At 38.9% G+C, this 25,739-nt stretch overlaps 3 protein-coding genes across 5 annotated transcripts; all 3 read left to right on the plus strand.

Annotated features, from left to right (window-relative positions):
- The first annotated feature begins 5,293 nt into the window (after positions 1-5,293).
- On the plus strand, positions 5,294-9,822 carry foxr1 (forkhead box R1). Of its 3 annotated transcripts, none has more exons than XM_031323785.2 (7): positions 5,295-5,564; positions 6,486-6,578; positions 6,940-7,172; positions 8,214-8,282; positions 8,588-8,715; positions 9,247-9,479; positions 9,702-9,822. In XM_031323785.2, the coding sequence occupies exons 1-7, from the start codon at positions 5,444-5,446 to the stop codon at positions 9,728-9,730; spliced, it is 906 nt and encodes a 301-aa protein (XP_031179645.1). In that variant the 5' UTR covers positions 5,295-5,443; the 3' UTR covers positions 9,731-9,822. The 3 variants fall into 3 exon arrangements, with proteins under 3 accessions (XP_035855096.1, XP_031179645.1, XP_031179647.1); XM_031323787.2 differs by having other exon boundaries at positions 5,296-5,564; positions 8,220-8,282; XM_035999203.1 differs by lacking the exon at positions 8,214-8,282 and having other exon boundaries at positions 5,294-5,564.
- A 1,986-nt stretch (positions 9,823-11,808) lies between these two features.
- Positions 11,809-20,079, plus strand: LOC116067180. The gene is made up of 5 exons (XM_035999204.1): positions 11,809-11,965; positions 12,921-13,142; positions 16,335-16,564; positions 18,334-18,656; positions 19,704-20,079. The coding sequence occupies exons 1-5, from the start codon at positions 11,817-11,819 to the stop codon at positions 19,893-19,895; spliced, it is 1,116 nt and encodes a 371-aa protein (XP_035855097.1). The 5' UTR covers positions 11,809-11,816; the 3' UTR covers positions 19,896-20,079.
- A 2,153-nt stretch (positions 20,080-22,232) lies between these two features.
- Positions 22,233-23,392, plus strand: LOC116067177 (snaclec B2-like). Its single transcript, XM_031323505.2, has 2 exons — positions 22,233-22,384; positions 23,117-23,392. Exons 1-2 carry the CDS (start codon positions 22,233-22,235, stop codon positions 23,346-23,348), a joined length of 384 nt encoding a protein of 127 aa, XP_031179365.2. The 3' UTR covers positions 23,349-23,392.
- The last annotated feature ends 2,347 nt before the right edge of the window (positions 23,393-25,739 follow it).

A 25,739-nucleotide genomic window follows, 5' to 3' on the forward strand; every position in this document is an offset into this window, starting at 1 on the left:
AAGAAATGGGGGAAGATCTTTTGGCGGTCCACATGGCCGTCCAACCCCTCCCCCAACTTACCGCCAGCTGCAGGATCAGCTCAATTCTGCTCACGAGTACATTGACGAACTGAAAATGAAGGTACACAGCCTGGAGGAGTTTAAGAGCCAATCCCTGGTTGAAAGGGAGAAGTTCTGTCACATGGTGCCTAAGAAGAAGGTGCAAGTTGGCCGTCTGGAGGAGCTTCTAAATAACCGGGCGATAAATTACAGAGTAGAAATCTGCCATCTAAAGCAAAGTCTCCAGCTTCAGCAGGACAAGTATGATGAGATGGTCGCAAGGTACGAGGCAGAGAAACCTAAAGTTTCAGACCCAAACATCCAGAAGGTCGAGACGGAAGTCCTGCTCATTGAGTCCCAGAGGAAGGTGAGCCAGATGGAGGAACAAATCCACCAGAGGGACACTGAAATCCTGGAGAGTCTCTCTCAGACGCTCGCGGAGAAAACAAACCAGCCGAACAGCAAAGCAGGTGAACTCCAGCAGAGCGAGATAACCTGGCCAGCAAAATGTGCCGCTCTGAAGGACAGGTTCACAAAGGACTTGGACGAGAAAGAAAAGAGCTGGGAGACCAGATTTAATGCTTTGCAGACGATGCACAACTCTCTGCAAGAGAATCTCAAGACGGAGCAGGCCGAGAACAAAGACTGGCAGAAGAAAGGAAAACAGATGGAGGAAGACAAGAAGGAACTGGAGGACCTCTGTCTGAAAATGAATGAGAAGAGAAGAGGTTTCTTGTTTAACAAGAAGGCCGGTGACAGACAGGCAGAGTTGGAGAAAATGAAAAGCAAAATGTCCCAGAAGGAGATGAAAAAGACAGGGAAGATAGAGAAAGCTGAGAAGAAAAAGAAAGAAGCAAAGATGGATAAAGAAAAGGAGGAGAAGGTAGAGAAGGGTTTTTTCAGCTGGATGAACAGAAAGAAGTGTAACGAAGCTGAATAAAAAAGGGCAGAGGAAGATTAACTTTATATTATAGACGTGATGTCTATAATATAAAGCTGTACCATTACCTCGATCCTCTTCCTCCCTCCTTCACCTCTCCACCCTCCCTCCTTCCACACCTTCATCTACCTCACCCCTCCTATCCATCCTTCCTCCCTCCACCTCCCCTTCACCTCCATCCCCCTTCATCCAAAGATTTGCACTTTAGGCTCATTGGAAACTCTAAATTACATTACAAAAACATTATTTTTTAAATCTTTTTGGGTTTTCTCCTGGCTGCTCAGGTTTTTTTCTCCCACAAACCAAATCACTTTCGGCTGATTGGACACTCTAAATTGCCCTCAAAATTTTAAAAAATAAACGTAATTAGAAATCAAATTAACATTCAATCATTTACATAAAAGTGCAATAATATTCATATATGGGTTTTCCCTGGTGCTCAGGTTTTCTCCCACTATCCAAAGACAAATAAACAAATCAAATAAACAAATTCAATGAAATTTCAATGTATCTGTGTCTGAATAAATATGAATCCATTGTATGACATTTTGGTGACTATAAAGTAGAAGTATGATATTTGTTTAAAGCTGTAATCTGGAGGATTTTTATTTAAATAAATGGCCCGTTAAGTCCATCTATCACTGGAAGAGGAAAAACAATGCTGATTGAACCTGTGGTCAACGGATGATGATGAAATAAGTGATTTACGGTACACACAAAAAATGGAACTAGGGTATTCACACAGTAGGTTGTTTGCACGTAAAAGTGCACAGCGTGAAGTGATGGTGCAGGTGCGTTTAGGGCGTGTCCAAATCCACTTTTGCTAGTTTGACGGCGGAAAAAAGGGTCTGTGTGCCAGGCGCATGGTTCAAAAGGGTTGTACTTAGTGTCTTCATTAATCAGAGGTGTGTTTTGGGCGTAACATGCAATAAACCAATCAGAGATCATCTCCCATTCCCTTTAAAAGCCAGGCGCATCCATATTTGGGACAAAGTGTTGCAATATACTGTACAGATCCAAATATGGCATTTGATTTAAAAAAAAAAAATATATCTAAACTGGTATCATCCTTTAGTATACTATCAGTGCAATTTATATTGTACAACGCTTTTCATTATAAACAGTCACAGGCTCTTTTTGGTGTACAAAATACCATTGTCTAACTGGCATGTTTATGTTTTCTCCTTGTCACTACGTTTCTCTCACATTAGGATGTAACTGACAAGGACTCGTACAGTTAAACTCCAGTGGGAATTCTCTGCCTGGGTTGAGAAAATACCCAGCTCAACCCATTCAGTGTAGGGATCATCTTGGAAGGGTCTGTGGTAATGGATGAACTGGCCAACCTGCCTCAGGCCTTTTGTGTCCTTTCGTTTCACACACACAGCCGTTTCGGGTTGATCTACGCCCTGCACCTGGACTACCCCATGTGCATGAAAAACACTTTCAACTTTACTCAGCAGGTAAAGTGAGCTGGAAGCATAAAAACGGGGTTCAAAATGGCTTTACTACTGCTCCAGATTTGTTTGCCCCAGTTTGTAATGTTGGACTTTTGTGTTGTATATGGCTTGGGGTATATATACATGTGTCCTATGGTATTTGCACTGATTTTTGCGCAAGATTCCATGACAGACAGGCTTTGATTACATTTAATTCAAATGAGTTGGATATTTTGTGTGTTACTTTTTGTGTGAGTAATAAAGATCCTTTTCTGAAATGCAATTTGTAATCTGTTGTTGTAATGCACTTGAAATTAATTGTAATATAATATACTTGTAGTATAATTGCAACATTTATGCTTAAGTATAACAAAATGGGGATAAAAGTACAGATGAAGTATACTTCAAACACAATTCATTTCTTGCTAACACTATAATAACATTGCACTGAAAGTATGTGTCTATGATGTTTAGGTTGTTATTGAACTTCACTTCAAATACATTATTGTCATAGTGGGACACTTTAAAAGCACTAAATATAGTTAGGAAGTGCATTTGTAGATCACTTGAAATATTACAGAGGCATACTAAATTAACATAGTTTATAGTAACAAGTATGATAACAATATATACAAAATGTACTTAAACACAACTATAAGTTGAGTTGCAATGCCTTTTTAAACGTATTTCCATTAGAATGGCGATATAATGCAATGTACTGTAAGTGTGCTTAATTGCTTATGAATCTAGATTTTCATTAGTGTATTTTAGTGCACTTGAAGTTTGAAAAAAGTTGTTCCATTTTAGCATACTATTTACACTTGAAGTGTAGTCAAATATATGTTAAGTTGAAGTTAATACATAATTGAATACACTTAACTATACTTGGATTTGACGAAAAAAGTACAAAATGTAGAAAATATACTTAGTACACTTTATTAAAGTATATTTTTAATACATTTCTTTTTCACCTGGGAAGGTTATGTAGGCTACATAACTGATCGACTGGGAAGAAAAACGATACCGCTCAAATAGGAAGTTATCTAAAAATTAAAATGTCGGGGTTTCAATATCATCTCCCGACATATAACACCCGCAGCTTCTCCATCAACGGGATCGTCGACAAAAGGAAATACCATATTTTGAGAAATAAAACGTTTTATAGTCTGCCTAACATGGTTAATAAACCAACATCATTTTTTTTTATTCATGCCGATAACAAACTGCGCTAAAATGTGCCTGATACAGACTGAATGAATGAATGAATGAATGAGGAAATGAAAGAGCGCTGTGTCAGAGGGAGGAGACTGAGAGAAACTCGAGGTTTATTGAAGAAAAGCTGCTCCCGACCAGGTTAGGTTCACAGGATCAGTTACCATAGTAACTGACTCTGAGGTTAAGTTCCCTCTCTTTCTGAAACAGAAAACCCAGAGTTACCCTCATCTCAGGGTTAACAAACGCAGAGTTTTCACTAAATCTGCTTTCTGAAATAGGGCCCAGCTGTCTGATAGGGTTTCAGGAACATGACAATTTTCTTTTTTTTTTAACATGTTCAAAACAAACTAAACATAACTAATGTTTAAAATGTACATCTTAGTTTAGCATGTTAGTATGCTCAAATTTTACAATTACACTAAACACAAGGCAATTTGGTCTTAAAGTATTGGACAAATTGAAATTTTGACCCGGCGCTTTATGAAAGTCAAAGGATGTGCCCGTTCAAAACATGCCTGTTTGGAATACGTTGATAGCTTGGCCTGTGGTTGTTAAAATTTGAATGCAGGACTTATGTGGTATTAATTGTTTTTCTAGTAGTAGTTACTGTAATGGCTTTACTTTAGAAAAGTTTTGAGTAAGTCTTCTCCCAGTTAGAAAAAGGGTAAAAAGTAAATCAAGCCAGTGTTTGCCAGGGCCCCATTCCAAAAAAGCGTATTAGTTACTTTTTGACATAACTACCAGGGTTATAAAGTAGAGCATGGATATAATTAGAGGTATTTTGCAGGCCGTAACATTATTGGTGTTATAAGTTGCTGCCCAAATCAGTCTGCAGAGCCCTGAAGCCCCACCCCCGTTTGCACCAACTTCGACACTGCACTTCCTCGGGCCCCCCAGCAACACACCAGCAAAGTGTGACGAAGATCGAATGAGTGGTTCTCAAGATATGCGAAGGACACAAACAGACAGACTTGCTTTACAATTAGTTAAATTTATTCTAAAGGGGAATGTGTGTACCAACATTTCATGGCAATCCATCCAATAACTGTTGAAATATTTCAGTCTGGACCAAAGTGGAGGACTGACCAACATTGCTTCCCCGTGACCCACACCACTAGCAGGGCTAGTCCCCCTAACCCATAAACCTTAAATTTGAATTTAAAAATTCCATTGTTCTGGTCACACAGGAAAACAGAAGCAGGTGCTTGTGGGACAATCCAGATGTTTCAGTGTCTAGCAGAGCTCCTCAGTAGCAGTTTCTAAAATGCAAAAGCTGAAAAGCCGCTGTCAGAAGTGTCTCACAATGTTCCCTCTCAATTTAAAGAAGTTTCTAAGCCTCAACAATTTAAAGTTGATTTTTAGTAAATCAGGGTTTTTTTTCTTCATTTTGACAAATCAGGGTCCACTTACGACCTTTTTCCTGAGCTTTTCATTTCAAAGTCTTCTTCAGCAGATAGTTTGTTTAGTCATGTAGACAGCTCAATCACAACAGGTGGTATGGGGTGAACTGATCAAACTCAATTTAGTTTTAGTAACCTTAATACAAATTCAGAATTATTATAACATTTAATCTACGAATAACACATTTAGATTGATTAAATTCAAATGTTGCAGGCCCAAATATCTCCCCTATAAGAGTGATTCAGCACAGGCTGAACTGTTTAGGTGTAATTGAGTCCAATCAGGATGTTTAGCTCCAGCTGTTAGATCCGCAGCCTGCAGGGCTGTCAGTGAACGTGAAACTCTCAGCAGAGAGCTTCTGAACTGAACCGAACTGAGAGGGAATTAACTCCAGAACCACTTCCAAACCATGACCTTACAGCTTAAAACCAAAGCTCGATTCTTCGACCTGCACTGCTCTGTGGGCCTGACGGACTGGGACATGGACAAGGAGCTAAGACTGGCAACAACCACTGACCAGTTTTACCACGGTGACCAAGGGCGTATCTTTGGGTTCAACACTGTGTGTGTGTGTGTGTGTGTGTGTGTGTGTGTGTGTGTGTGTGTGTGTGTGTGTGTGTGTGTGTGTGTGTGTGTGTGTGTGTGGCAAAATTTTGTTTGTCACTTTTCCTCATTCTGGTGAATTTTTCTGCAACATTTTGTGCCTTTTCTGCATCAAGTTGTGGTGCAAATGTCTTTATTTATGTAAAGGAAATTATAATAGGTTCTTGGTGGGTGCAGTAGTCAGTTTTGATAATTGGGGCTGTTGTAACCCCTTCACCCACCCTGTAAATTATGCATATGACGGTGACGGTCGTATTTGGCTTAGCTAGGATGATTGTCCTTCATTCCCATTAAATCCAAACAGCACAAAAGCCCACAGAGAAGGAAAGTGATGTGATACGGGGGGGGATTATGAGAGAATGGGCCCCTGGGCAAAGATATGCAAAAGCATAGACATATATACAGGCACAGACATGTATGCAAAGGCCCCGCCACCTCTCCTACAGTTAACACACATTTAGAGTTTATGTTCTGCAACTAGTCCTAAAGGTTCCCTGTGGAGTTTTAGACCTCTAGTTGTGCTATGGAGCTGCTTTTCTACGAGTGGGTCTCCGTTTGTCTGTGGTTTTGTGTCTTTTTGAAGTCGTTTCGAGTCTCTTTTGTAGGTATCTTGAGTCTCTTGTGTCACTTCGTAATTGTTTTGGTCTTCTTGTAGTTATTTTTTTGTCTGTAGTGGTCCTCGTTCATCTGTGGCTGTGTCTCTTTGTTTTTGCTTTGTGTCTTTGTAGACATTTTGTGTCTCTTTGTGGTGGTAAACTGAGTCTTGGGGTCAGATCAACTGATTTAAAGTGCAGCCTGTCAGTGGGTAATGTTTGTGTGTTGATGTGTTAATGTATCACTGATGACAGATGACAAACTGAATGATCAGTACGTGGTCCAGAGGCCTTCTGCAAGAGCCTCGAGAAGAAAAGATGAATTTATTTGGTACGATAAAACATCAGGTGAGCTGCTGCTGCATTATCATTTACAGCGTTCTACTTCTTTTTCTTTCTTTTGTTTTCTTTTATAGTACTCCCATATTTTTCCTTTTAACCTTTTCAAATCTGTCATTCTATCATATTAAAATGATCCTTTGTTTAGGTTTGGTGTTTCTCACCACAATGCATTGTGTGTATCCTTGAGGCTTCGAAAAATAGTTTGACATTTTGGGAAATACGGCTTCTTGTTGAGCGTTAGCTGAGAACATCAATGTCTGTCTGTAGAATTTGAAACTACAGCCAGGAGATGGCTAGCTTAGGTTAGCTAATATCTTTATTTTGTTACCGTACAAAAAGAAATGCCATTGATTTGTCTATCCTTCAGACACCTTTGTGAAGCCAAACCTGTGGCTGTTGGTGAATCCCAGTATTGCCTGCCCGATCCAGTACGGAGAACATACAGCAGATCTGCAGACTCTCTGTGAACCGGCTGAGGAAATCCAAACGCCTCTACTGAACCCTGCAGAGACCCAGTGTCAACTCACCACAGAGCTCCACATGTTTGACCCCCATGGTGCTCCTCTCCAGGAGGAATTGCTGCACTCCACTGAGTACATGGTACAGTATGCACTGCAGGCATCAACAATCACATGTTCTGTTATACAATGCCCGTGGAGTTTTAGACCAGTGATTCCCAACCAAGGGTAATTCTACCCCACGGGGTACTTCTGTTGTTGCCACGGGGTACTTGCAAAGGTTGTGGAGCAGATCAACTTTTTTATGAATGCATTGATGAATGAATAAATGATTTAATTAAAAGAATATATCCGCTGTAACACCTGAACATAACACAAAAGTTTAAACCGGTAGCTTAAAGTAATAAACGGTTGAAATTTAGTTAAAAGTAATGACTAAATGGTTGAAATAGTTAGCTAAAGGTAATTATTGGAGTTCAGCAGTTTGATAAACGATAACTTTAGTGCATGAAGAATTTTTTGTTTTCAAGGTAACTCCTCAGGGACCCTTGAGCTGCATATTGTATGACATTTGTAGGTTTGCAAAGCTAAATTAACACGCCGTTTACCCCTGGAATTAGCAGGAGATCTGTAAAATGACATACAACCATGTGCTTTTGTATTTATACCTGGTATTAATAAGTTCTTGTCTCAATTCCGGCCACATTATGATCAGGTCTTAATATGCAAATTATAGGCAGAGCTTGTGGACTTGTTAACACACATAGCGTGTCCCAGGTCTAGGAGAGCGATGATGCTGTGTAGCCTTTACTTTTTAAGGGCTCATCAGTAGCTTTTTGCAGGGCAGCAGGGAGAGGTGTAGGTAGGTGACCTTTGCATGTAAGAAACATGTAAATGCATGCATGCATTTACATGTTTTTTTTTTTTTTTTTTTTTTTTACTTATGCAGACTTGTAAAAGCTCCAAATACAGATCGGATAATAATACCAGGTAAAAACGGGGTCTTGTATCAGGTTAAAAGGTTTGGCTACATTTGATCTACATACAAAAAAAACTAAGAAATTTAAGGTTCACACATGAAACCTGCTTTTAATAAACCCCCACATACACTAACACAGCATTCCCTGCACTGGTTCAAACTAGTTTGAAATATGAATGTAATTCCACCATCTTTGACTATTAGATCAAGAATGAAGACGTCTCCTGTCGACCAGCCAAGAACAGACGCAAGGGAAGGAACACAAAGGCCAAGGTGAGAACACTGAGCTCGGGCCTAGCTCAGGTTCCTCCAGTGGGATGTAGAAACCCTTTAAAAAACCTGATGCCTAACAACAATTTTTTTGTCCAAACTCTAACTTTGATTTTTGCTTGTTTAATCAATGGTATCAATACAATAATGGGCTTTAAATATCTGAGGAATGAATGACTTTTCCTTTAAGTTTGAAGCAAAGTGTGGAGTTTGCATGGGTTTCTTCTGGGTGCTCTGGAAATGAAAATCATGCATAAGTGCCATAAGTGGAATGAATGGGCTTTTAATCAGATTGTTCCTGCTTCCAGGACAATAAGATCCTAAAGCCAGGATGCTGGCCTCGCCCACCTGTGAATTACTGCATCCTCATTGCCTTGGCGCTCAAGAGCAGCCACACTGGGAGCCTCAAAGTCCAGCAGATTTACAACTTCACCAGGTCAGACTAATTGGAAGCACTTACACACAGAAAAAGAAAGTGCTAACTGGAACCAAAAATGGTTCTTTGGAGTGATGCCATAGGGGAACCATTTTTAGTTCCACAAAGAACCTTTAAACTATTAGGGGTAGATTTAAAAACGATTACAGTACATGCGTATATTTGGCCATTTGACAATTTTATTATTGACTATATTTAATTCAATTACATTACAAAAAAGAGAAAAATGTAACAAATGTTACATAATGATAATGCCAAACATTCAGAACATGCTCAAATCTGCATGACAACATTACAGAGTTGAATCAAAAACTGGTTTTGAAACATTTGTATTAATTCAACTAATCAGGTATAATACATTTTACATACATATAGACATTTTTGAAGTTGCTGGAATAAAAAAATATCTTCCAAAATGTCAGACTGATCCATAAAGGGACTGTGTGTAATTTGTAATGGTAAAGCTTGACATATTGCACGGCAGCCTTGTTTTTGAAGGCCCTAATATTCCTCCTCCCTGTCCGTTCCCAGGGAGCACTTCCCCTTCTTTCAGACGGCGCCAGACGGCTGGAAGAACACCATCCGCCACAACCTGTGCTTCAACAACAGCTTCCGCAAAACCTGCAACCAGGTGTTCAGAGATGGCAAGAGGAAGTCGTGCTTCTGGCACCTGACTCTGGACGGCCACCGCCGGCTAAAGGACGAGATCCGCACATTGACGGGAGAATCCCTCAAGCAGCTGGAGAGGAGCATGTCGCGCCCAGGTGAACGTGATAAAACATTAATCTGAGGGAATGCATTTGAGGACATCTCAAATTACCCAATTTGACATGTCAACAACCTGTAAATTATGGTCTTACTGCTATAATTAATGCTATTAATTTGAGGGAATTATTGATAATATGGTAACGGAAACAAATAACAAATTACTACTGAATACCTTTTGACAGAAGATGTGTTACAAATGACTTTTCTTTTTGTTTCAGATGTAATTCAGAGTTTGTTTGCACTGTGAGTGACTGCAGATGTAGAAGGTATCAACTAGTTTAAGTCAATGCATAATACAACTTAATATACAGAATGTTTCTTCTGTTATGCTGAATATTATTTATTAATGTATTTTGTTTAATTCTTGTAAATGCTTGATTTAGAAAAACAGAGTGCAGTCAGGTGAAGATATTTGCACAATGTAATCAGTTAAAAAGAAATATCTCTAAATATATTTTTCGTGTATACAATCAAGTCTGATTGTCTTGGTCAAATGTTGTTCATTCCATGTAGGAGTCGAAATTTCCCCCCAACAAGTCCGCTAAGTTACAGCTATAGTGCTTAGTTTCTGTCTTCCCCCATGAGGAATTTTAAGTAATGACATCAAAACTGCCAGCGCGTCCCCATGATACAAGCCTTCGGTGATCACGCACCCCCCCCTCCTCCGTGCAGTTGCTAGTAGACAAGGAGGACACGCAGGATTAAAAAAACATGGAGTCTTCAGAAGAGGTCATTATCTTCACTCGAGTTTCTGTGAGTGAAAGTCGCCGGACGACACCATCTTCTGAACATAGTCATACTGAGAAATACAGAGAGAGTTGTGTGGAGCTGATGGTCTTAATTAGCTTTGTAGCAACTCATTTGGCAATGGCTTGAATGGATCGGATGTTCATAACCAGTGCTTAATTTGTAAAGTGGGAGGTCCCGGAGCGCAGAGGGGGGGTGGATCCGGCTACTCAAAACGGGGGTTGGAGGTAACAGAACAAACAAAAATTACACAGCCTACGTAGCTTCTGACTAAAAAAACCTAAACAACGCTGTGTGTACATCAAGGCGATGTTTATTTTTATTTCAGAACATGCACTGCATTGGTGCGAGATGTAAAAAAAATTAAATAAAATACACTGCAACAATCGTTTTGATAAGCAGCAATTATCCATCGGACTAAATCGGACTTAAATTAACCAAAACACCCACCGTGGTCTCCACATTCTTGATCGATTGACTTTGTTGTCTTTTTGACATTTTGACTCATTATGACTCATCTTTTAAGATGTCCTGATGTGACTCTGAACAGTAGTCTACAATGATGCAGCAGTTTTATTTGCCTGCTTCTTGGTGTCTCTTAAGCAACACCAGGATCTGATTTTCAGTTCTGTAGGTAAATCTCTTCATTTGGCTTCATTGGCCAACATTCAAATAGTTTCTGGCGATTCAGCGACAGGAAGCTGAGAGTTGGTTTAAGTGTGTCTGCTAATCAAATAATTGTTCTTATACGTGGAACTCAAAGAAGTGAGATGTTCAGCTGGATGTTGGAGGCTCATCGGACAGCAACGGGTGTTTCTGACTGAACACAACACAAGAAACGGCAAAAAACCCATCAGGACAGGTAACAACTCCGACTGACAGTGGTGGAAGAAGTGTTCAGATCCTTTACTTATGTAAGAGTGCTAGTTCCACACTGTAAAAAATACTCTGTTACAAGTAAAAGTCCTGCATTGAAAATGTTGCTTAAGTAAAAGTATGTATCATCAGGAAAATGTATTAAAGTATTAAAAGTAAAAATATTCAGCAGAAAAAAAAGCCTCATATTTTAGAAACTGGAAACAATAGTTAACAGTTCTGTCAATCAACTGTTTAATTGACTAATCATTTGAGCTGTCAATGTAGGCTGTTATATTGTTGGGTAGTTTAATTTATAATAAAACAGTATTTTATAAACTACATGTGTTTTCTGTGCAGAAATGTTAATGTGTAAAGTAATTTAAGATGTCAGACTAATGTAGAGGAGTAAAAAGTTCAATATTTATCTCTGAAATGATGTAAATTTGTACTTAGTAAAGTTCTTGAGTAAATGTACTTAGTTACATTCCACCACTGCCGACTGAACACTGGGCCTGTCAATTAGTGTTTTTTATTGTCTAATAAGCCATTTGTCTTTATTAAGAAATTACCCCAAATATTCTTTTGGTCTTTAACTGCCTGAGATATTAAGGGGTCTGTGATTGCATTTTCATCTGCTGAGAATTATAAAAACTAAGTGTTTATTCTCTCTACAAACAATAGTACAGCAAGGTTTAATATGATGCTCTCTGTACAACAGAAGTCTGACGATGAAGAGTTCAGGACCTTTCCTCCTCCTCCTCCTCTTCCTGCTCAGCCTGAGCCATACGGTGTCTGGACTGGGATCAGTGGTGTGGAAAGGCTACTCGTACCAACCAAACCATTACACCTGGCAGGACGCTCAAAGCTACTGCAGGAAGTGAGGTTTTACGTTTTATTCTCATTTACATTAGTCTATATCCATGATATTTCGGTGCCGTAGGAAATTCCGCCAGATGCATGTCTTTTCTGCCGATGTCCGTTTCCTTCCTCTTTCTTTGTGTTGGCGTTCTAAACTCCGGTGGATTTCTGAAGACTATGGTTAACTGCTCCTCAGATCTCTGCAGGGTAAATCCAGACAGTTAGCTAGACTATCTGTCCAATCTGAGTTTTCTGTTGCACGACTAAAACAACTTTTGAGCGTAAACATGTTCCACCAAAACAAGTTCCTTCCCGAGGCTATTTTGCAGAGGCACCGTGGCTTTTCCCGGTGCTTAGTGCTTTGATTGGTTTAAAGAAATGCCAATAAACCAGAGCACGTTTTTCTCCCATCCCGGAATTAAAAGCAAAGAGTGCAGTTGCTGTTCCTAAATTGTCTTTTGTATTATGCATCTGTTGTCCCTTGTCTGTTTTTATAGTGCTCCATTTTTAATTGTCCCTTGTCTGTTTTTTCATGCTCTTCTTTCATAATTTAGTTTTGGCAAGGTCTCCTTTGAAAAAGACATTTAAATCTCAAGGGACTTCCTGGTTAAATGAAGGTTAAAAGAAAAATAGGTTAGAATTTGTAGTTCGATTACACAAATTTAAGGCTTGAATGGAAATTACATAGAATTAAAGAGCTAAGTAGATAAACGGAAACATCACTTGTCCATAATGCAATGCAGTTAATAGTAACTTTGGTGATCCTTTTACTTTTCATGTAGCGCCATCAAGTCAGTTCCAGTTTGTACAGTTTCTGACCAAATGTCTGCAAAACTAATGACATGCCCATCAGCCTCATATGTACTGTAATACTAAAAATCCTCTACTATAAATACGATTTGAGATTTTGATCACTTGAATTACGACAGATCTCGTAAATAAAAAAAATAAATATTTTTTTTTTGTCCGAACAGCTCAACTTCCTTCCCTGATTTGGCCACCATCTTTACAGAGTCTGATGAACAGAGTATAAACGTGTGGGAATATTATGCATGGACCGGCATCCACAAACCCATATACCACTACAACTACAACTACTGGGTTTCGTCCAATGGAGTTTACAGCAATCTACAACCATATTGGACTTACCAGTCAGGCGATGCATACTGTGCTGTCGCTGCATACTCCAACAAATGGTAATGGGTATACTGTTGTTACACTGTTTTACAGACTTTTTCACGTGTTAAACAGATTATATATTCTTAATTTTTTATGCAGCCACTGGACTCCATTATTTAAGGTTAAACACTTGGTAATAACCATCAATAATAAATGGTATATGTTAGTAAAGTTAAAAAGTTATTTTTCCTAGTTTTCTTATTTTTCTGTTAAACATTTAAATGATAAGGTTTCCTTTCCCATTTGGGCATCTGGTAAGGATGCCCCCTGGACGCCTCCCTAAAGGAGGTGTTCCAGGCACATCCAGCTGGGAGGAGGCCTCGGGGAAGACCCAGGACTAGGTGGAGAGATTATATCTCCACCCTGGCCTGGGAACGCCTCAGGGGGTCCCCCAGTCGGAGCTGGTGAATGTGGCTCGGGAAAGGGAAGTTTGGGGTCCCCTGCTGGAGCTGCTGCCCCCGCGACCCAACAAGTAGACGAAGATGGATGGATGGATGGATGGTTTCCTAATTTTTAGTAATGCTATAATGTATTAGTAATCCTATAATGCTATTTTAAGGTTACAGTTACACACATAACATTTTATATAGTTAAATATTTTATATATTACCAAAAAATAAAACTAAGAAATTGTTTGTAAAACCGTCAAACACTATTTGAAGTGTTATTTCATGCATTATAAACCACTAATTTATTATTACTCTATATATTTAATTATATCATTGACATAGTATTATCTAAATTTATAAACTAATAATTTGATATTACACTAAACCAATAAAATAATTCTAACAATATTTTCATTGCTTAACAGTGAAATACCTTAATTCGACTTTCATTAGTCTATATCCACAACCTTCCATTTCCGGGATTGCTCCAGTGCCGCCGCAAATTCTGCCGTGTGTCCCTGTTTTCGGCCGGATGTCCGTCACCTTCCTCTTTCTTTGTGTTGTAATTCTAAACTGCGGTGTATTTCTGAGGACTATGGTTAACTGCTCCTCAGATCTCTGCAGGGTAAATCCAGACAGCTAGCTAGACTATCTGTCCAATCTGAGTTTTTGCACGACTAAAACAATTTTTGAACGTACACGTTCCACTTTTAACAAATTCCTTCCCAATGCTATTTTTGCAGCGGCACCATGGCTCTGTGTGGCGCTAGTCTGTGTGGACTAGCCAGACCCTCCTTTGCAGAGCTGTGGAGGAAGGTCTGGCAATGCGAGACTTGGGGCTCCTGCACACTGCCGGCGTGGCGTGAGCATCGTGGCATGTCCGTTTTTATTTCGGTTCCCATGTTAACAGGTTAGAGCTCGCACACTGCCTGCGTGACACGCACGCCGAAAACGCGTGCATGCTAGAAATAGGACCGACGCCTCTTTTTCACCCGACACGCAATTGTGTTGGAAGCGTTTCCAGGCAAAATAGAATACAAAAAGATGTTTGTGTCATTTTGACATGAATACATTTAATAAATTCCATTTTGATGTTAAGTGTCTAGGTTTTGACATAAATGCAGATATAAATGTAATTTAAAAAAAAAAAGAATTATTGATTTTCAAATATTGCACCTGTCAATACAGAACGAAATATTCTGTAGCCTATTTTGCCGTTAATACTGCTGACGTCTTTGCTGTAATCAAATCAGTATATATTTAACATGAGCTTGAGTGCAGTAAATTTCCACAACTCTCTCCCCATACATGTGTACAGACAAGGCTAGCAGCAGTGCTGCGTCAGACACGTTTCTGGTGTGCAAAGACATAGAAAACACCACGCAGCTGCCACGCAACAGAAACACCATGCTCACACCACGCAGGCAGCGGGCAGGAGCTCTTAACTTTAGTTAACTCCGTCAGTTTACCATTTATTAATGATGATGGTTATTATAAAGTGTTACTAACATTTTTATCTGATATTGTTGTCAAAGGTATTGGTATGTGGTAATTGAGACGTGAAGTTATGTCTTAACAAGCTGATTTTCCTAATGTATGGAAGCTGATGGCTGCCAGGAGTATGGTAGCCAAGAGAGCTCAGTGCACTGCAACTTAAAGTTACAGTGCGTAGTTTCTGTCGCCCCCATGAGGAATTCTAAGTAATGACAACAAAACTGTAGGCGCGTCCACATGATACAAGCCTTCCGTGGGCACCACCCTGACACTCCCTTCACACAGTTACTAGTAACCAAGATCGGACACGGAGGATTAATAGCCATACTGAGAAATACAGAGAGAGTTGTGTGGAGCTGTTAGTCTTAATTAGCTTTGTATCAACTCATGTGGCAATAGCTTCAATGTAACGGACGTTCATTAATGTCAAAAAGTTATGCACTAAAGCTTTAAAGGCCCTGAAAGCCTTTCTCAGCCCCCTTCTGATTATGAGGATAGGTCCTAAACAGAAACCTACCAAAGTGAGAACAGATATGTTGAGATTGACATGGAGATGTTTTTATCTGTGCTCTTCAGAATCCGAAGGAATTTACCTAGTGCACAATGGTCACCATAAACATTAAAAGTAAAGAAAAATGAAAAGTACTGCACGTTAAGGATCTTTAATATAAAATAGAAATTTACAATAAAAGTTTTCTAAAATATATTTATTTAAAAAGGAAAAGAGCTGTAGTGTTTAAAATGAAGACGGTGGATTGATTGTTGCTCATTTAGTAATGATTTATGGATATTTCTGGATAGAAAGCTGAGATTTAAAAACCAGATTGCCAGGGGATTTGAGAAGATTCACATGCAAGGAAGGGTTCATATTTTGTTCATAGTCTGATTGCATTAATTTGACATTATTTTTCCATAATATTTGTTTATTAGCGCAACACATTTTTTGTATCGGTTTATAAGTCCCAATGTTTTTCTTGGTTTCAGCGTGTCTGTATTTCTATTGTTTCTTAATGCTGCAAAGGTGTCAAATTTGTGAGTGTATTTGCTTGTGTTTTGTCTATTTGCATGTTGTTGTTTTTTAAGTTGCAGCACATAATGCTCTCTTGGCCACCATATAGGAGGGTATCGTGAAGCAAGATTTTGATTTGGAAAATGAGTAATTAGTAATTGTAGTAAATGGGCTGAATCTTCATCAAAAACACGTTTTGTCCTAATATGAATAACATAGTGAACGCAATGGAATATTTTTCTTTTGGAAAGGACAAATTGGATTCATGCATCAAGTTCTTCCTCTTTGTAACTTTGTTGTTCATACTTCTCTTGAAGGTTGAATGGCACCGATTGTGACAAATCTTACTTCTTCTTTTGTCAACACAACAACGATAAGGACTACACATTTATACCACTGTCAAAGATATGGTCTGAAGCCCAACAGTATTGCAAGAGTTACTGGAGTGATGGACACCATGATCTGGCAACTTTCCATACCTACTTTGACCTATACTCAACTCTGATTCAGCAGGACTTTCCAGTCTGGACTGGACTGCACAGAGATGGTAAAGACGAACACAATTGAAACCTGTCATGCGTTTATGAACTGCTCTTATGTATTTATTCCAGAAAGTCCTCCATTGGCAAGTTCATTTCTGAGATAGGACCAAATCTGTTACGTCACCATCTCAAGTACCTGAACATTAATCTCGTCAAACTCAGTCTGAGTGCGTGCAATTTGTGCTACAGCCAGAGGCAACCATCCTACAACAGCCACTGACTTAAAGTGGCCATATTATGCTAATTTTCAGGTTCATAATTGTATTTTGAGGTTGTACCAGAATAGGTTTACATGGTTTAATTTTCAAAAAACGCCATATTTTTGTTGTACTGCACATTGCTGCAGCTGCTCTTTTTACCCTGTGTTCAGGTCTCTGTTTTAGCTACGGAGTGAGACCTCTCAACTTCTGTAAGATCTTTGTTGGCAGTCGCACATGCTCAGTAGCTAGGTAAGATCACATCATCTAGCTAGCTGTTTGTTTCTACAACTTCAGTAATACAAGGCAGGATTAGCCGGGAGACTTCTTCTAAATGAGGGCGCACTTCCAACTTTGCGTGGAATACCTGCAGAATAGGGACATGTAAGTAGTTCTTTTGTAGATTATGGTGAACTAGTGTGTGTTGTAGCAGTGTTTTGCCATTCAGAACAAGCTAGCATGCTACGGTTAGCCACCTCGTTTCGGCTAGTAACGTAAAAAGCCGTGCCAATTTTGAACAGCTCACCTGGAGACTGAAGGCAGGTTACATTCAGAAACCCGTATCTCACTGAAAACATCATGGATGTTTTTTTTTTCTAAGTTTGTATGTGTATGGACGCACCAGAGACACAAAATAACACCCCAAATCCCAGAAAAAGTGATTTTTTTTTTTTCATAATATGGGAAATTTAAAGCCAATCACTACCACCACCCTCATAATGAAAAAACACGGCTTGTTAGGAAACTCAGCATGCAATACACCCTAATGCAATTTTCCCACAGAGTGGAGAAAGGAGTTGAGGATGCTCTAATCAAAATATTCTATTTCCTGAAACATGTAGAATGGAATAAAAAACCCTGCTATGTTATTAGTGATGTTAATAATTAACGGTTTAACAGTTAACCGACAGTAAGCAATTCAAATGATTAATATGATCAGTTAAACAGTTAAAAACATTTAAACAAAGTTATTAAAGATTTTTTTGCATGTTAAGAAAAAGTGGGCTATACAATCTATTTCTTAAATCCTAGTTAACTTGCTAGTGCTAACTTTGCACTAGGAATTTTTTTTAAGCATTTTTTTCCCTGCTTGTGGCTCTCTGCTGGACGACGCTCACAACGGAGAGCTACATGACACATGCCGCTATTTCGATGAGCACTGGCCGGTAAGTCGGCCATCCTACACACAGAGTATGTCCGGCAGACACACAAGACTACGCGCCGTGGACCGCTTAGACTTGTCGTTCGTGCAAGTGGTTCCAGGAAAGTGGCTGCATGTGTTCACGACGGTGCATTAAACATTATGGCTGCCCGACCGAAAACAAGTCTGCAGCTATCCACAGAATGTGGAAAGTATGTCCAAGCCTCCCGCACGATGAACTGGGACTCCGTTCCCTGCTTAGGTTAATACTCTGTTTACGAGGGTCGGCTAATGGTCCGAAAAAAATGTGCATCCCTAGTTATATTTTCCTGTTTTGTTGCAAAATACAGCTCAACCCCCATCTTTAGTAATTGTAGTAGTTAATCAGACTTTCATCTCAACTGTGTTGCTGAAGTTTCAAACATCTGTTCTGCAGAGGGAACATGGAGGTGGAGCACTGGGCTGTCAAAGTACAGAAATTGGGCATCGAATGAGCCAGGGAACGACGACTGTGTCTCCATCTCCTCGAGGAGCAAAAAGATGGCTACCCAAAGCTGCTCTGCTCGATTTCCCTTCCTCTGCTTCGCTGACAACCTGGTCCTGGTAAAGGAGAACAAGACGTGGGAGAAGGCGCTGGAGCACTGCCGAGCCCTCCATTCAATCTCCCAACCCAACCTTCGCTATGAGCTGGTCAGCGTGCAGCCTGGAAAAGACCACGACTACGTGATGAACCGGGTCATGGAGGCCAACACTGAGGAGGTGGGTTCATTTTCAGTGACACATGCGTGATTTATGCCTCTGCATTAAATCTAAACCGTGGCTACGTACGTTGGTATGTGGAGACACGGATTATATGCCGTAGCCTGACGTGTACCTCTCAAAAAAGAAATGCCAGTAAACCAGAGCACATTTTTCTCCTATCCCCAAATGCTGTGTGGACTACCCAGACCCTCTTTTGCAGCACTTTGGAGGATGGTCTGGCAAAGTGAGACTAAACGCGAGATGAACGCCAGTGCTTTATTTACATTTCTCTGACCATTCTGCACGGGCTGAGCTCCCTCCTTCTCTCGCCCGGGCTACATCGCGGCTTTTTCAGCAGTCTGAACTCCCTCCTTCCCCTGCGTGGGCCACATCTCTACCTGGATGTGTGACAGCTAGACGGAAAAAAAAGGGGACACACCAAATCTCTAGGTGAGCCGGGGTTAGCTGAGTCTGCTAGCGTAACGTTATTTTCTGATAACACTGGCAAAGTTCACTACTGCTGCCACCATGTTATATTCTGGTCTTTAACACTCACGATACTCCACAATATCAGTTTAGTCATCCAACGGGTGATAGTTTATTCAACGTTCTTTTGGCAAACATACATAAGTGGGCTCACACACGGCTACTCTGATACCTCTAGGTGCAACCTCTAAAACGGCCCGTGCTGCAACACATATACCACAAACAATTCCTATTGTTACACGACTCATTGAACTGCGCTTATAGTTGGATAAAGTTTGTGGAAAAAATACTGTATTAACGTGTAACTAGGCAATTGGCCCTTTCTGAACAGGCATGGCTCCAAACGGGCACTGCACTAGTGGCCCAAAAACTTCACATTGAGATCATCATGCATGTAAACATAGCTTTTCTAGGCTCTTGGAATGTACAAATGATAAACCTCTATGGAAAGTTGAAATTATGCAAATAGTTATAAGTGACCTTGTTTGCAGTTTTATAGACGTCTCTTTCATAATGATGGTGGAGGACAATGCTTTGTGGACAGCAGGTGGAGGCTCATTAGATCTTTCCTCTCCTTAGGTGTGGGCAGGCCTCCGTTTCCTGGCCGGTGAATGGCTGTGGGTGAACGGGGCGAGTATGTTGTACTCTAACCTGCCCCGCTGCCCCACCCTGGTGCAGCACTGTGGAGCCTTGTCCAAGAACAACACAGGCAGCGTAGAGACCAAAGACTGTTCTGAGAAAAGGAACTTCCTGTGTTATAGCACATCCTGACATCACCCCTATCATCTGCATCAGGGTGGTCACTAGCAGAAGTTTATCTTCATAAGTTGGCACACAGCTTCTTCAGATGGTAGACATACAACCGTGTAGGCTTTCAACACATTATGGGAATATGTATCCTACTATGGAATATCTTTGCAACAGTTTGATCAAACTTTATAATAAAACTTTGACTCAACTCTATTTAACAAGTGTCTCTTATAGACTTAGTCATGTGCGATCAAGTCTTCATATATTATTAAATTACAAAAATGCTACATCAACTTAATTAAAAAATGTAGTATGTTTATAAATAGGTTTTTCAGTAAGTGTTGGTGTAGTGTAGACCAAAGACACTTATTGTATTTGAACAGCCCCAACTTCAGAGAACTTTTCATATTAAAGCGTTACAGTAGTTCACTTAAATAAAAAGAAATAAAGCACATTTCAACTTTGTTTCCTCACTGTTTCAATTTTTGTGGAAATTACTTTTCTTGCAAGAAAAGGTCAAGTGATAGTGTATTCTGTAGATTATCCAATATAAATACATGCTAATAAAGGTACTAGTACATTAAGGACTAGTACTAAACTACTTTTAAGTGAGTGCTTACTCACAACAAATACCACAATCTGGGATCTTTTAACCCGATTGTCAGAAGGTTGTTTGTTTTTTTTGCAGTAAAGTTTCATAAAAAAAAAAAGCAAAAAAAACAAAGGGCACTAAGAGAGCAGACCTCTTAATTTTTGTATCTGCTTTGTGATTTCGGATATGCTCTTAAATGCAATAGGTTCTTCCTTGGCCCATTCTACACCCTTCCACCACCATCTTGACCAGATTGAGGCTCTGAGGGTTAGATTTCCCAAACCAGCTGTTGATACCGTACTGTTAAGATGGACTCTATTGTCGCCCTGTAAAAGATTGGCAGTTTGTCTTCATAGGAAATGGAGCCGCTGATGGATTCTGGCACTGATGCTTGACACCTGTGTCTGAACTGTTGACTTTAACCATCTTGAAGACGTTCTGATGTGACTCTGAACAGTAGCCTACAATGATGCAGCAGTTTTATTTGCCTGCTTCTTGGTGTCTCTTAAGCAACACCAGGATCTGTTTCTTCAGTTCTGTAGGTAAATCTCTGCTTCATTTGCCAACATTCAAATGAGAGTTTAAGTGTGACTGCTAGTCAAATGATTGTTCTTATATGTGGAACTCAAAGAAGTGAGATGTTCAGCTTGATGTTGGAGACTCATCGGACAGCAACGGGTGTTTCTGACTGAACACGTCGCGGAACAAGAAACTGCAGAAAAACATCAGACAGGTAACGTGTGGTTGTTAGTGGTTGACAAAGTTTTAGTTTGATGTCCATTATTGGTTTCAATTGTCTAATGAGCCATTTGTCTTGGATGGTGATGGTGCAGTGGATATGACACATGCTTTTGTTGTGGGAGATCTGGGTTCAATTCCCACTGCGTGTCCCTGAGCAAGACCCTTAACCCCTAGTTGCTCCAGAGGCGTGCGACCTCTGACATACAGTATATAGCAAATGTAAGTCGCTTTGGATAAAAGCGTCGGCTAAATGACATGTAATGTAAAAAGAAAATATCACAATATTCACAAATATGCTTTTGGTCTTTAACTACCTGAGATATTAAGGGGTCTGTGATTGCATTTTCATCTGCTGAGAATTTGAAAACAAAGGAACAAATCACGCACTCTGCTCGTGCTATAAGATCACCGTTTATTTACAAAAAACCTTAAAGTTTTCAGTCCCTCCAAATACTCCCATTGAAAAGTGATCGGCTATTGTCCCACACCTGGAGACACAGAATGGGAGGGGCAAAATGTATTTAAGCCCGGTTGTGTGTGTTGTTTGTAATACTCTTGATGAAGGTCCGGAAGGACCGAAAATAAACAGTGATGCTATAGCAAGAGCAGAGTGTGGGATTTGTTCCTTTGTTTCCAAATTTATGTTATTTTCCAACGCGCCTGCACAGAAGATTTTTTGGATGTGTGAATTGTTTCTTCAAAAAAAAGGTAATCTGCTGAGAATAAAAAAACAAACAAAGTTAAGTGTTGATTCTCACTACAAACAATAGCCCAGCAAGGTGTTGTATATAAAAAAAAATATATATATATATATATATATATATATATATTTTATAATTTGTATACTTTATTGATCTCCGGGGGGGATTACACTTGTTGCACTCTGTTGTTGGAACACACTATACACAGGCCTGAAATACACACACATGCTCAGCACCTGAACATGCACAACTGGAGATATGTCAGAGTGAGGGGGCAGCGAAAGGGTCAAACAAATATGATGCTCTCTGTACAGAATTCTGAAGATGATGACGAAGAGTTCAGGACCCTTCCTCCTCCTCCTCCTCCTGCTCAGCCTGAGCAGTACTGCATCTGGACTGGGATCAGTGGTGCAGAGAGATTATTCGTACATCTCAAAGCATTACACCTGGCAGGATGCTCAAAGCTACTGCAAGAAGTGAGTTTTTACGTTTTATTGACATTTACATAAATAGCTATTAGAAGTGACCAGGTAACCAGGATTTGTTCAGAACTTAGCAGCACAGCTTTCTTCTCTTTTACCCCCTGGTCACGGAATAATCTTCATAACACATCAGCTTATTGATTCGGTCTCCCTGGGAGAGTTTAAAACTCTGATAAAAAAAAAACTAAAGAGTGCAGTTGCTATTCCTAAACTGGCTTTTGTATTTGTATGATGTATCTGTTGTTTTCTCTTGTCTGTTTTTACTGTGTTCTATTTTATAATTTTCTTCCCTTGTTATGGTGTGCGGTCTTGGCCATATCTCCCTCCAAAAACAGATTTAAATCTCACAGCACTTCCTGGTTAAATGAAGGTTAAAAGAAAATAAGTTAGAATTTGTAGTTAAGGCTTGAATGTAACATTGAAAATGAAATAGAATTAACAGAATATAATTAATTAAGTAGATCAGCATCACCATAATACAATGCAGTACAGTAAATAGTAACTTTGGTTATCCCTTTACTTAAATTTTTTATTGAGTGCAGTCATTTAGTCAAAGTTCCAATTTGTCCAATGCTTTGTTTTATGAACAAATATCTGCAAAACTTATGACGTTCCCATCAGCCATGTAAAACCTCCTCTACTGTAAGTATAATTTAGTTTTGAATTACTTGTATTTTGACGGATGTAGTTGCAAATAATTTGTTTTTTTATTTTTTATTCAAACAGATCACCTTCCTACACTGATTTGGCCTCCATCTTTACGCAGTCAGATGCAGACAGCATAAATATGGGGCCTTATCATGCATGGATCAGCTTGCACAAACTCAATGGCCCCTTCTGGATTTGGTCTAATAAATATGGAATGAATGTCAACTTTGGCCAAAGTCAGTACCACTGGGGGTATAACGAGCCACGCAACGAAAACTGTGCTCTCATCTATTACACCAGCCAAAAGTAATGGAGACTGTTCTAACACTGCTTTTAAAGACTTACACAATGTTTTTGAATGTTAAACAGATTATTTTGTATCTATTCTTAATTTTCTCTAGCAGCCACCGGACTATTCTATAAGGTTAAACATTTGGCAACACTGTGTGTGTGTGTGTGTGTGTGTGTGTGTGTGTGTGTGTGTGTGTGTGTGTACATATATATATATATATATATATATATATATATATATATATATATATATATATATATATATATATATATATATATATATTTAGTTATTTTACAGTTAAGAAACATTGAAATGATAATTGTCATCCTAATGCTATAATTTATGGCATTTATTTGTTGGACACATAACATGTTATATATTTAAGTATTTTTAATGATTACCAAATGATTCATAAACTTTTATAAAGTGTTTGGAAACCATCAAACATTAAACTGATTATTATTGTTGGATTATTATGAAGTTCAAGCTGATTATGATACCTTGTTAATGATTAATACATACTCTTTCAATCTTCTATAAACATTATGTAGATAGCTATTATCAGTGCTCAAATAATCATTTTACTTTTAGAGATCACCAAGGAAGCCATAATGGGGCCGAGTTAATGTTACTTAACGCTTTATAAACTACTTATTTATAATTATTATGAACATTAGATGCAACTTTATAATAGCATCCAAATGTTTTTTATAGATGGATTACAAAACAATTAACTATTGACAAAGTATTAACTATCTATCTACATTTATAAACTAATCATTTTCTATTACATGATAAGATTACATTCTAACATAAATCGTCATTGTTAACAGAAAAATAACAACTGTCCGTTCACCATTTATTAATGATGATTTTTATATTTAAATGGTCACCAAACATTACAATCTAATATTGTTGTCAAACTTATTGTTGTGTGATAACAGAGGCATGAAGTTAAGTCTTAACAAGCTGATATTTATTATGTATGGAAGCTGATGGCTGCCAGGAGTATGGTAGCCAAGAGAGCTCTGTGCACTGCAACTTAAATGCACTGAAAGTATTTGACTGCCTCCTTCCATAAATTCATTAATTGCCTGCTAAGGGATGCCTCGAAGGGCATTGACCTGCTTATACCATTGTCAATTGCCAAATAACTTTTTTAGGACCATTAATATATATTTTCATGCGTTTTGCAATCAAAAACTTTTTTTTTTAAAACACGTCTAAGGGTTTCACTAATACTGGGAACCCATAAGGTTCTTTTGCAATGCAAACATTTACTTCTCCATTAAATAGATAGAGACCTCTAGATATATCTAGTCTGCTCAGCTCATAGAACCTTTGGCTCAGCTATAGTATGAGCCATATTAGCCAGCTAAAGCTGGTTTCACATGATCAGAGGTAAAACCGCGAGGTAGGGCGCATAGCACATTGCAGGTACAGAGGCAAAGCACAGTACACGTCGTCATTGCTTCTGTCTTTGGTAGCTTTGGATTGGTTTGTTTGACAACAAGACCAGTCTTGTATAAAGTACTTGAAAGCAATACTTAAGTAAAAGTACAAGTATCTTACCAGAAAATGACTTTGGTAGAAGTAAAAGTATCCTTTTAGAATATTACTTGAATAAAAGTCTTAAAGTATCTAATATTTACTGAACTTAAGTATCAAAAGTAATTTTCTGATATTAAATGTACTTAAGTATTAGAAGTAAAAGTAAAAATTAAAAAAACTTTGATTATGAACTTTATGGCCAAAGGTGTGTAATGTTATCTTCGTCACCACTGTCGTCGGAGTGATCATCGTCTGTTACTATGGCGGCAGACCCTTCCATGACACTATCAGTCATTCTGCTTCCTCCTCTTCTTCTTTAGTTTTGGCCTATGTTTTTTATTTTTTTATTTTTTTTACCGCTTGGCAACAAACAGGCATTAGGTCACCAATTGGAATGGAGTGTGCATTATCTTGGCAATTTAGGAGCAATGATTCGCCCAACCTGCTTTTTTTCCAGTGTAACAAATTACTTCTGATTTTATTTTGTAGTAACGAGTAACTAAGATGCTTAGGGGAAATGTAGTGGAGTAAAAGTATAAATTTTATTTAGAAACTGTAGTGGAGTAAAAGTAAAAGTTTCCGGAAATATAAATAACAAAGTACAGATATGTGAAAATTCTACTTAAGTACAGTAGTGAAGTATTTGTACTTCGTTACATTACAACACTGAACAAGACCAGCTAGCTATCCAGCCATGTAATTTTCTCCAAATCAATAGAAAGATTTTCATAGACAATATGCCATGTGTACTGTCGGCCATTAATCTAACTTATTCATTTAGAACGGTAAACAGTCACTTTCACCAGGAACTACTTGTAGGTCTCCTAAATCACTTTATTATAGACACCCTAGGGCCAG

This window comes from Sander lucioperca, chromosome 3, assembly GCF_008315115.2.
Source record: "Sander lucioperca isolate FBNREF2018 chromosome 3, SLUC_FBN_1.2, whole genome shotgun sequence".
NCBI lineage: Eukaryota > Metazoa > Chordata > Actinopteri > Perciformes > Percidae > Sander > Sander lucioperca.

Bases quoted from the DNA above. Each gene is read 5' to 3' on its own strand.
- foxr1 (XM_031323785.2), top strand. From the start codon at position 5,444: ATGACCTTACAGCTTAAAACCAAAGCTCGATTCTTCGACCTGCACTGC. The intron at 5,565-6,485 runs GTGACCAAGGGC...CACTGATGACAG, and splicing joins CACTGACCAGTTTTACCACG to ATGACAAACTGAATGATCAG. The intron at 9,480-9,701 runs GTGAACGTGATA...TTTTTGTTTCAG, and splicing joins GAGGAGCATGTCGCGCCCAG to ATGTAATTCAGAGTTTGTTT.
- LOC116067180 (XM_035999204.1), top strand. From the start codon at position 11,817: ATGAAGAGTTCAGGACCTTTCCTCCTCCTCCTCCTCTTCCTGCTCAGC. The intron at 13,143-16,334 runs GTAATGGGTATA...CTTCTCTTGAAG, and splicing joins GCTGCATACTCCAACAAATG to GTTGAATGGCACCGATTGTG. The intron at 18,657-19,703 runs GTGGGTTCATTT...TCCTCTCCTTAG, and splicing joins TGGAGGCCAACACTGAGGAG to GTGTGGGCAGGCCTCCGTTT.
- LOC116067177 (XM_031323505.2), top strand. From the start codon at position 22,233: ATGATGACGAAGAGTTCAGGACCCTTCCTCCTCCTCCTCCTCCTGCTC. The intron at 22,385-23,116 runs GTGAGTTTTTAC...TTATTCAAACAG, and splicing joins GCTCAAAGCTACTGCAAGAA to ATCACCTTCCTACACTGATT.